The 12,240-nt window shown below is 36.7% G+C and overlaps 1 protein-coding gene across 1 annotated transcript in view; it reads left to right on the top strand.

Moving 5' to 3' along the window:
- MYRFL (myelin regulatory factor like) overlaps positions 1–10,670 on the top strand; it is a 33,764-nt gene extending 23,094 nt beyond the window's left edge. The window contains exons 19-24 of the mRNA XM_053978043.1: positions 4,087–4,161; positions 6,317–6,404; positions 6,669–6,743; positions 7,710–7,818; positions 9,886–9,960; positions 10,054–10,670. Coding sequence (XP_053834018.1) covers positions 4,087–4,161; positions 6,317–6,404; positions 6,669–6,743; positions 7,710–7,818; positions 9,886–9,960; positions 10,054–10,140 — 509 coding nt within the window. The 3' untranslated portion in view covers positions 10,141–10,670. The remainder of the gene's footprint in view (positions 1–4,086; positions 4,162–6,316; positions 6,405–6,668; positions 6,744–7,709; positions 7,819–9,885; positions 9,961–10,053) is intronic.
- Positions 10,671–12,240: the final 1,570 nt, after the last annotated feature.

The following is a 12,240-nucleotide window of genomic DNA, read 5'->3' as shown; positions in this document are numbered from 1 at the left end:
AACTAATCATCAGTCAATATGATTTTGAAACAGTCAATATGTTTTTGAAAAATCCAGTCTGGTTACCCTTAAGAATTTGAGGCCCTAAGATGTCTTGTCTGGTGTCACTGTTCTTCCTGGCCATTCCTGGTAAATTATTTGATGTCAACTGGAAATTCACTAATCTCTTTAATTGACCTTTGGCTGCAGTTGGATGTGAGTTGATTAGGGGTAGTAGAGAATTAATTAACAGATGCAAAAAACCCAAAAAAACTGAATTGTGTCACAATGTGGTGGTACTACATCTTTCCTATGGGCAGAGACAGAATGCCAACTGCCTGAAAACATAAAACTTACACTTAAAACTCTGATTGTTAAGGCAGGGGTTTTGAGCAGTAGCATTTGAAGGCAGAGCTCTATAAAATAAAATACTTTTACTGGAATGAATTCTTTTACTGACTCTGTCTGCCAAGTGTTGTATGTGTAGTGTATGAGAAGAAGCGTTGTTTACAACTTCTATGATATTTATAAGAAAGGGTTAATGCATAAAGGTATGCATAAGTTGTGGGAATCTGTATTTCTCTCTCCCAGTCCTTAACATATCAAGGAAGCAAGTGTTAATATTACTAAACCAGCATTCATAATCTTCCTGTCTTGGCCTTGGGAACAATTCTTGCAGCGCAATCGACAAAGTGAAGTGAAAAGGGGGATGGATGCAGTTCAGCCTCTGAAGTACAAATGTCTGCCAGGGCAGGCGTTACCAATTGCTGTGACACTCTCAGCGTGAGCTGTTTCAGTGGGACTCAGCCACTGGCCATTCTTTACTCTGCAGATAAGCTGTGTGTGAGTGGTCCTTGTGATTCTTGTGATCAGTGCTGCAGTGAGCCCTGTGGCAGATAGGGCTCAATACAGTACTTTCAGGAGGTCATACCTGAGTGATTTGTATTGCTTTGAAACCTGAGTGTTGATTAATTAAGAAGACATTAATCTCATTTATAAATTAGGGAATTGTAGATGGATGAAAATGAAATATGAAAACCTTCTATCCTCAGCTGACTGCTTCTGATATTAGGTGGACAGAGAAGATAAGAATTAACACAAAGCATTACCTTCTCAAGGTTTTATGCTCCAAATAGCATTAAGAGTGGATCCAAGAGTGAAAAATCAGCACAGTACACAAGCTACTGAAAGATTTCAGTTCTGCACAAGTTTAATGAACCTGAATATATCCCCAGATGGAAGGTAACAATGTCAATATGAAATCCAAACAGAAGGAAAACCAACAAGCTGTTTAATGTAGCTGTAGCCAAGATAAATGAAAAGGAAAATGTTTTCAGAAAAAAAAAGCTAAGCATTAAATATGGGGAATAATCAAGATAAAAAGTGGATACTTTAGAATCAGCTGATTATTCCTATTCCTGGAAAGGTAGAACTGTTTGAAATTGCAATTAAATTAAATACTAATTTAGGAGTTATTACAGACCTTTTGCTGCTCCACATGCAATACTTGAATTCTGTGGGTGCAGACTACTGCGGAGTGCATGCATTGTAGCTCCTAATCCTTTGCATCCCAGAGCTGTTAATGAAAAGGCTGTTTGGAAAGTTCAAGTAGAAGCAAAAGCATTCATAAGCAAGAGAAAATTTATTAAACAAAAATTCAACACATCTTTATGTCATCTAGCTTAATGTGACTTTTTTTTCTCATATTTTCTTTTAAATGATTTCTCTGGAGGATTTAGGCTTTTGAACTTCCATTGATTTTAGTGGAATTGAGGAATGTGAATACCCTTCAGCATTTGTGCCATTTCTGCTTTCTGCTCCCATGCCATTAGTGCTCACTGCTCTCCCCTTAATGTTAAGTGCCACCAATAACCAGGAGCTGTCCTTACTTGTTGTTTCTCCCCAGCGTCTCTCCCCTCACAATAAAAGGTTGGTGAGAGCTCCTGATGGATTTTGGTCAGCCTCAGGCATTCACATTTATTGCCTTCAGAGGACAGTTAACAGATTCATAGTAAAGTACCATCACAATGAGAAATCATCATCAGATTTTTCCCATGCTGCCTACAGAATATTACAACTTACTTGAATTAAAACCATAGAATATTTGAGGGAAAAAAAAAAAGATACTACATTTATTGGATGAATTTTTCTTAATCTTATCTGAAGATGATGGTTTTTCTCATTACATTCTTGTCATGCTTGTAGTTCTTTATTTGTTATTTAATTGGATCTTCACACCCCACGTGGGCCTTTGAGAAAGCCCTCAGTGTTACTATATGTGAAAGAGTGGAATTTTATTTGCAATTTATTGAAGGTTGCTGTGGTGCTTTGTGGTAGTTCTTGCTGATCTCAATTGGCACCTTGTATTCAAAATTTAGATTGCAATATCTGAAAGAAAATAAATTCGTAATTCTATGATGAGTAAAAACCCAAGTGAAAATAAAGTTCTACGCTGGTTACTGATTCAGTTTAAATAGCTGAAATCTTAGTGAAGTAAATATTTGTCCTGGTTTTTGTACAAATTCTGATACTGCTTAATGCTTTCTTCCACCACCTGCAAAAGAATCACAGTTTTAAGTGTTTACTAATTCCAAGTTTTTTATGAATATTCCTACCAACATTTGCATGGGCTGAACTATTTTATCTACATAGAGCAATCTTTTACCTCCACTAGGGGATATAGGCTTTCTACAGAATATCTCTCTGTTAATGAAAATAGAAAATTACAGTGTTTAATGCATAGCTAGCATATCTAGACTATTAAGAGAAACCAGGAGAAAATGTGTGACAATTAGTTTGTGAATTAAAGGGAGGAATGAGAGAATGAACAGGTTTTTATTAGATCTTCCCCAAGATGAGTGTATGTGTATAAGTGATTGCATGTGTTCAGTAGCCATTTTACTAGGTGTGTGGAACTGTATAATGAAACGGGACAGCAGATGACTACTAAATGCAGCAGTTATCACCAAATCTGGCAGAACCTTTAAATCTGTATAATGAACTAGTAAATAGGAAATGAATTCAAGGAATAGCTGGCAGCAGTATGAGAGTTTTATAAAAAAACACAAGACAGATTAAAATCCCAAAGATGATTTTGTATTACATTGCTTCTGGGCCCTTGGATTCCATTTGTTAATGTTGCTCCATGCTCTTGGTCACCTGCTAGCATGAGAAAAGTCTGGATTTTCTTATTTCCCAATACTGAAATGAAATCCAAATCTGGAATAAATAAGAAAACAATAAGGTCAATCCAGCTGTCTTGCTTCAATCTCAGTAATAACGCATTTTGATCCCTGCTTCCTTTCATGAAACAGTCATTCTGAGATCAGAAAGGTTCCTTTGGAAAACATGGTAATGGAGTATTTTGGTATTCTAGAAGTGATATTTGATGAAGCACATTAGTTTAGGCAAGATCAGCATTTCCAGTGCCAGTTTCCTGTTAACATGTCTCTGAACAGATTCTTAGTTGGCAATCTGTGTAGAAGCATGGGAATAACATTAGACCATTTCCCACGGGCTTGAAGGGCCATTTACCTTCCTCAGGTTGTACTATATGATGATTATTCAAAAGACCTTTAAAGTTCACTTTTCTAGGCAAGTATTGAGAAAATTAATAGAATAACAATTAAAAAAAAGAAGTCATCAGCTTATATATAAAAACTAAGTTGCTCCTTCAGCCTATATTTGCGTGCCAGATACCTATAATTCCTAATGTGATTGTCTCACTAATAAGAAAGATGTGGCTTTATGTTCAGATTTGTGCTGAAGTGCCTGACTGCATATTGAGTTTCAGCTTGGCTCTCTGTTATAGAAATTGGTGATGTTCTCTGTGTGTGATGAAGTCTTTTCTATTAGGCTATGTTTTGGAAAAGTTTTTGATATTCTGTAGATTTCAAAAATTTGTTTCTTGTTATCTGCAAACTTCTTTTGAGTGTTTATATCTTCTTTTGAATGGAGGTGCTTTGTATTTTAAAGATCTCTCTCATGGTTATGCATTTCTATTCAAGAGATAATTAACAAAATATCTTCTGGTTTTGTATTCATACTTTGCTGTTACAATTGTGCAAGGCTAACTTGGGCAGTGTTTGTACATTCATCCTTTCACAGGAAACAAAAGTGACATGTTACCCAAACGAGATCCCATCAAAAAACCTGGTGGAAGACCTGATCTTGGAAATGACTGTAAGTCCTATATTTAAATGAAATAAAAAAATTAAAGTGTTTACTTGTATAACTTTCAAGATCTACTTATAGGCTTTGAATTCTGCTTCTGGAATTTAAGGAAGTTTCAGTTATAATTCATCATTATAGAGAATTACCACTTGCGAGTCTAGTTCCTGTGAACAACAGGAAACCTGTGATTCACTGTAATTTTCAGTTTATTCTTACATCTTCATTATATTTTTATAGACGTTCTGACTGCCCTCTCTAGAGAGTTCTTAGGCTTGACTTCAAATACAATAAAATGACAAGTGGCATTTTCCTTGACAGGGGCTAAAATCTTGTGCTTAAGGATATAAGCATGGTATTTGTGTGCAGGAAACTCATGATAGAGTGTGAAGGAAGTGTTTGGGGTTTGCCTCATCTCACCTAAGGGATTAAAATGTCAGCTGCTCAAAGGGGCCATCTCTACCTTCAGATCCTGACACTGCCTTCAGAGGAGATGAAATTAAGTTCCTTGACACAGGAAGTTTGGCTTGATTTCAGGTTCCCTTTTAGTGACTGTGCACTGCTGTCAGAGCCAGCCTGGGCTGAAAATATTGATTCTTTTATGTAAAGATGAGTATCTGCTGACTACATATGTTATAACAGCATGCTCTGGCATTCATTCACTATGAGCAGGATTATGCCTTGTGTCTTTTTGGTTTATGTGGATCCTCTGTTTTAAGGCTTGGTTGTTTTTCTTCTTTTAATAAATATTTGATTAAAGACTAGGCAATATTTGGAAGATAAAACAAATAGACTTAGATGTCTAGACTACGCACTTAAAGCAGGTGAGGAATAGAACACAGGTTCTGCTTGTTGCCTGGTTGTGTCCCAGTGGGATGATCTGAAAAAAATCATTCCTCTTCTGTTTTTTTTGCATGGGTACACACACCTCAGGCATCACAAAGTTACATCTTGTAATGAGTTGCTGTGTCATAGGGAAATGTTCTCCTGTGCTACTTCTCTGAGATGAACATGCTTGATTTCCCTCTGTCATTTGTAGATATTTGCATGCTGAAAGTTAAGTATATACTACCACACAGGGATTTTATAATCAGAGAACAGGTCACCCTATACTCATCAAGTTTCTCTGCAAAGTAGGGAATGGTTGCTGTGGAACAGAGGAACAGAAACTCAAACCCAGTGTGCACAGCCTGATGTGAAGAGCTTGGGCCTGCTGAACCAAGTCCTCCTTGTGCTTTCTGCACCACATTGTAAGACCAGGTGAAGGGTCTGCAGAGGAAGCTGTATGAGGAGCAGCTGAGATCCCTTGGTTTGTTCAGCCTAGAGAAGAGGATATTGAGGGGAGACCTCCTGGTGGCCCACAGGTTCCTCATGAGGGGAAGAGAAGGGGCAGACACTGATCTCTTTGTTCTGGTGATCAGTGATAGGATCTGAGGGAACAGCATGAAGTTGTGTCAGGGGAGGTTTAGTCTGGATATTAGGAAAAGATTCTTCACCCTGAGGTTGGTCAGGCACTGAAACAAGCTCCTCAGATAAATAGTCATGACACCAAGGCTGCCAGAGTTCAGGAAGGATTTGGACAGCACTCTCAGACACGTGGTGTCTGCCTAAGGGAAAAACAGTGTTATCATGGTTAAACTCATCATCTATCTGTAGTATATTACAAAACTCTTGCAAAAACAAAAGTTCTTGCAAGTTCAAGGCAACATTATATGAAGAAATTATAATTTTCATTTAGGTTGGGTAGTTTTCTTCCACAGATAATTAGAAAAAGTTTTGTTGCATTCCATATTATTCCTCTCAACAAAGATGAGTTTTTTCAAGTTTTTGGTTACTTGAATGGGTATGGCTTCTAGTACATGAAAATGAATATTGACACATTTGAGTTTTACTTGGGCTGCTATTAAAGTAGCCTTCAACATCTGTGCAAAAGAAAATTGTGCAATGTTAGGTTCCCAGGATATTTGTCCTTGCAAACTGAACAAGGTTCTTATCTCCAATGGCAGAATGAAGGTAATCAACCAGAGGCTTTTAACTGAGTGCTAATTTAGACCTGCAGCAAGTCCTGTAGTGGCAATCAAGGCAGTAGACTAACTGCAGTTTTATTATGCTCTTATCTAAGATTTCTGAAATAATCAAGAATAAACTATTATTCTTAATATTTTAGGGATTGATACAACAATCAGTTCCATACAGATTTTGGAAACTCAGCAAAGCATTGACAACCGCTATTGTAGCAAAAATCTTCAGTGCAGGTAGGTAAATTTTTAATAATTATTACTTTATTAATTAATAAATTAATAAAAATAATGGTTTTATTATACTGTGGGAGAACTAGACACCATTATTGTGGCCTGGCTGCCTGGCTGGCTCCTGCGCACAGTTGATTCATCTAGCATGCAGTAGTCCTTGATACCTTTTTATATTTTTTTCTGTTTAAATTTAAATGCAATTTCCATGTTTTGATGAAGATACTGTCTATCTCAAAATACCATGTGTATTAATGCAAACTTTTTCAGCTCTGGAAACTACAGCTATGTTATTCCTATTAACAAATACACACCCATGGATGTAGAAATCTCACTGGAAATAAAGTAAGTACAATTAAAAGGAATATATGCAAAAGACAACAGTGGTTCTTAATTTGATAGAAATTCTTGCCTGATGTCTATTGTTACACAAGTTTGTCCTATTCAGAGGAGTGGGAAAAATCTATGCACAATGAAATTGTTAATGTAGACCTTTTGGTCTATGTAGGCCTATTGGGCCTATGATGTTGCATTGGCCCAATACCATTCTCAGCTCAAGGAAAATTTCACCCGATGTTGCAGGTATTGAAATCCAGAAGTCTTAAGCTTCAATCCTATCATTTGGGCAGACATGTATGTGTGTATTGGCAGATTGTGGTCTCTGGCTTAGGGATCTGATTTTTCTTTTGTTGTAGAGAAACATTATTAGGAACATAACATGAGTAACTCCAGAGAGTACCTTCTTTGAGCCTGTTGTGCCAAGCCCTGTAAAGAGGGATTCTTGTGCAGGAACTTCTGGTGTTGCATAAAATTGTGACTTACAGCAGGGAAAAGCAGCAGACTTATTCCTTTCAGCAGGTATTTTCTCCACAAAAACCCACCTCCACCATGTTCTCCCAGAGAGAACAAGTCATTTATTTTGGAGTTTTATTCTGAGAAAGGCCAGCAATAGCCAGAACAGCTGCCAAACAATCTGCTTGACAACAGTTTGACTTCTGTCTCTGCAACAAAGGACTTGTCCAGTCTTTTGGTCTTCAATATTATCCCTGTAAACACCTGCATTTTTCAGACAAGATAAAATATAACAGTACCCCTGAAGTGTCTGCTTTTTTTCTACAGCCACTGAAAATTTGTCTTTTAAATGTATGCCATTATAATCCAATAGTATAGCCCTCCCATGTAGGGATTAATACATCATATTCAGAGTTTCACTGAGTATGACTGTATTTTAAATATTAGTTTGTGGTTTGGAGGCAACTGATTTTATTTTTAATAAAGTAATTTATCCTTATTTTTCTTTGTTTCTTGAAGCACCACAGAACCATTAATTATATTTCTCTGCAAAGTCACATTTGGAAATTATTGCTCTCATTATTCTTTAAGCCAAAACACTAGAAAGAATTTCCAAGAAACCACACAGGTAAGATTTTTATAGCAATACTCTGGGTTTTGGGAATAATTTTTATGGAACTAATGGCTGCAAAATTCTGATCTTTGTTGAAGTACTAGAAATCCAGATGCTGGTACTTTGAGTCTGTCAGTCATGGCTGGCTTTGGCATGACCATAATGAGATGCCTCAACAAAAAAAAAGTCTTTTTTTTTGGAGTCAGTTTTCTGCTGACTTTTATAAAAATCTATCCAATAATTCTCTGCAAGAACAGTTTTGATTCTGCTTCAGCCTAAGCCACGACTACAACTCATTATAACTCCAGAGATACTTAAGAAATGGGAATAACTTATCACTCAGAGCTTTAGGAGAGTCTTCCAAACTCTCATCTACTTTATGGTTTCCATTATTATCTTACGAGTAATAAATTCCAATTTTAAAGTCTAGAATTTGCTGGTGACAATGGTAATATTCTGCTTTATTTCTGTGTGAACAGGAGTTTACCAATAAATCCCTCTAGGGAAAAGTCTTCATTTTAAAAGCAAAATTGTTTATGTGTCATTCTCTGGATTGCCTCAATGGGGATAAAAGCTGGTGAAACAGGTTAGCTTTTCCCACTAAAAAATATTTAGTGACCAGGTCTTGCAAATCTTGAAGCATCTCCAGTAAATTGATGAAGGCTTTAAACTTTCTTCAGGTTCCCTGGACATACAAGCCTCCTTCAAGGCCCCCATTTGTCAGTGTTTGGTCAGAAATGTTTATTCTGATTAAAACAGTAGGAAAGGCAGAAGCAATGATAGTAGGTAATAGCATTTCTGAACACATTGTAGGAGAAGCATCTCTAATTTGGAAGTAATTTCCAATTTCTTCTGGAGAAGAGTCTTCAGAATTCTGATGTATGATCCCATACACAACATGTTTTTAATTGATTTTTTTTGTTTGTTTGGTTGGTTTTTGGTTTTTTGTGCTTAGTCAGATTACAGCACTTGAGATACCTCCAGCTGACTTTTTGCTCAGATTTTTCAAATGTCCTTGCAAAAAGTTTCAGGCTTCTCTGTAACAGCGGCACAGTCATCAGAAAGCCAAAATTTTCCAAGTTTTGACCTGTCTATTGTAATTTCAACAGAATTGAAATTAAGTCAGACATAGAGAGTTTTACAATGCAGAAATGTCCTTGACGCCTACTGACAAAACTAGTCAAAGAGATTTCCTGTGTCAACCTGAAATCCACATCAAAAGACTAAAGCTAACTAGCCTCCAGCAGCAGTGAGCTTTCAGATTTGATGTGACTCAGAATAGAAATGCCTAGCTGAAGAGGTTTCTTTTAAGAGGATTTTTCTAGGGATGGGAAGGCTTATTCTCTGCCAAAAGGCAGAACAGCAATCATTTGGACTCACCAGTCCCACGTAAGTTTTGTCTTGTGAACATATTGTCTCCAGCAGAGAGGATGTGTCAGAAAGTGAAGTGAGGAGAGAAAGATGAAGGAGTTGAGCCATTAGAAATATAAGTTACCGTGGCTCATTAGGTGAAAGAGAGGTGAGGATTGAATTTTGTTTTGTTCATTGTAGCATAAACATTTCGGGTACAAAATATGTTTTTTCACTTTTGCATGGCAGAGCACTGTAATAAAAAATAGCATGAAACCTTGCAGGTATCTGTTTTTGAAATACTGGATGAAGACACTACCCATATATTTAGAATACATGGAGGAAATTTTCTGTCTTCTCAGCACTGCTGAAGTTGCTGTCCCAAAATCAGCAGAACTGCCATTTGCTAGTATTACAAATTAAAGCTCACAGGCCACCTGGCATATCAGGAACAATCCCTATTTTTGGGGGGATTTGCTTAGAAAACGAGTGAAGAAATCCAGTTTCTCAGAGCCAGCCGAGTGTCACTGGGTGTCAGATGCCTGCCAGTTCTTCTCCATGTCGAGCTGATCAGAGCAAACCCACATTTGCAGGGTTTAAAGTCAGAACTTGATCTTTAAATACATAATTACCTTGCACTGCATTTGTCAGTGAAGTATTTCCAGAGTCTATCCTTCTCTTCAGTTTCCCATGAAATGAGGTTATCTAATCTGTCTCTCATTTGTCACCTAGGGACGCCAGCACGTTTGGGCTCTCCCTGTAGCTAGGTTGTATGACAGCGCATACTCTTTCCGTGTAGCTGTGCCGGTAAGCCTTTTCAAATGGCCACATAGCAAAAGACAAATAGCATTTGAACTGAAAGAAGTTCCTATATGAATCTCCTTTATTTTTCTTTTGCAGGGTTTTGCTAGCTGCTCAACAGACCGTTACTTTGCTGGAATGTTTTTTACTGATTACTACTTCTACTTTTATCGGCAGTGTAATTAAAATGTTGCCAAATATTCTGTTCTTTGGGGAAAAGATGAGGAAACACTTAATAAAAGAAAAAAAAGAGACTTGCAAATAATCCTGGATTTTTTTTAAAACCTCTTTCTGGGTTGTATGAGACTTTCTTGGGTTTTTTCATTTTTAAATTAAAAAAAAACCACAGAAAAATAAAGTGTTTGACAACAACCATAGCTCTGCATTTCCAGAAAATTTTTCTAAAAAGACACGAGGTAATGGAGTATATGATGTTGTTGTGGGTGGAGTGGGAGCTTCAAAGTTTATTAGAGAAGCCTTCCCATTGAGTCACAAGGTGCAGAATGACCTCTGGCTTTCTAAACTCCTCAGAGAGGAGTCTGGGTGTGGTTGGATCCAATCTTAGCCCCAGACTTGGTCAACGGTTTAAGTCTAAGGAATTAAACACATGTGATTGAACCTTTGTACAATTTTGTCATGCAGAATTAAGGATGGCAAGCCAGATGGACAAAAATGAATGATTTATTATGATAAATTATTAGACAAAAAGATCTTAATCAGAATTACCTATTACATGGTATGGAAGTTAACACTGCTTGTATAGTATATGATAATGTACTATATTAGAACAATGATATTAAAGTTATCAAAAAAGAAACAATTATTGAGTAGAGATCAATGTTACTCACCCATACCAATGATTGTGGGCAAACATCCTTAGCTCACCTTAAGAGGTGTCCCCACCCAAGGGAGGAATCTCCACACATGCTCCAAGAAGGAGTGTGCTAGAAATCCCTGCCATTTGGCACTTTTATAGTATATATATAAATGGTAAGTGGTTCACTGTCAGTCATATGTCTCCATATGCTTATGGAGGAGTCAGCTGTGTCAGCTCAGCATCCAAAGATAAGGATACTTTACAATATCTGCCACACCTTCACCTCACTATCAGGATGTTTAACTTCGGAGTTGATGAGTCAGATTTGGTTTTGTGTAATTCAGCACCAAAAGCAGCATGACACCTCCTCTCAGTTCCCATTGATAGCTTTGAAAAATTTGCATTGCTCAAGTCTTTACTGCATCCCAGACAGATATGTAAATAAAATTATTGTATGGATCATATAGAAGTTATATGATATTGTATGTATAGCAGACAAGAACAAATGGGTAGGAGCACTGCTGAGCTGGGATACTCTTCAGTTTTCAAAAATGGGAAAATGATTAAATGTTATTTAAAATAAGGAGACCTGCTTCTGTCCTACAGGCATACACATTCTTTAAGTATCTGCTGCCCTTTTTCAGATATAAATTGATTTCTTTTTTTGCTAACAGAACCAAAACCAACCAAAACTCTAAAATAGAAATGTAGCACTCTGCAAATGCCCTCTAAAATAAGTGTAAGTTAGGGAACAACAGGTCAATTCAATTGTCTGTGTAAGTGTTTCCATTTCAGAAAGCAGTCCCATCATTGCCACTACAGCTGTGTGATTTAACAATGCTACTGCTATTTCAACGAGTTATATTTTAGCAACCTTTTTTTTTTCCCTCTGAAACTGTACACCAGGAATGAACTATTTAGTCCTAAATTCACATCATATTTTTTCTTGGTGTTTGTGCTTTGAGTTAGTATGATAAAATAATAGAAACATTGAAAAGAAGAATATCTTGCCTTCATGGCTTTCTAAGTTGCATATGGATACACACCTGCATGGGAAAATTCTTTCTGTTTATATTTAGGAAAATACATTTTTAAGCATGAGCTATTCAAATGAAATTTTACATTAGTTACTCAGAAAGAAATCAGATATAATAATCAACTGAAGTGTAAATAGTGGTGTAGGATATGTTTAGATCAATCCTCTTTTTTGTGTAGAGAAGAGAAAGTAAATATAACAGCGAAACTGTAGGCTTTTAAAGATTCGTGATGTGAAAGCTACATTTGAACAACTGTCCTCTGAATGACATTATTTAGCAGTGAAAGGGAAACATTAGGAAGAAAAATTAATGTTTAAAAACGACCTTGCCACAGTCTTTGTAAACACCAGTGTGCCTTAATTGTATATTTATTGTCTGCAAATGTGATGGGAGAGTTTAATTTGTTTCTGTGCCTTGATTTGTCATTTCTTT

Source organism: Vidua macroura, chromosome 5 (assembly GCF_024509145.1).
Source record: "Vidua macroura isolate BioBank_ID:100142 chromosome 5, ASM2450914v1, whole genome shotgun sequence".
NCBI lineage: Eukaryota > Metazoa > Chordata > Aves > Passeriformes > Viduidae > Vidua > Vidua macroura.
The sequence above is the reverse complement of the archived record's forward strand: the minus strand, read 5'-3'. Positions and strand labels throughout refer to the sequence as shown.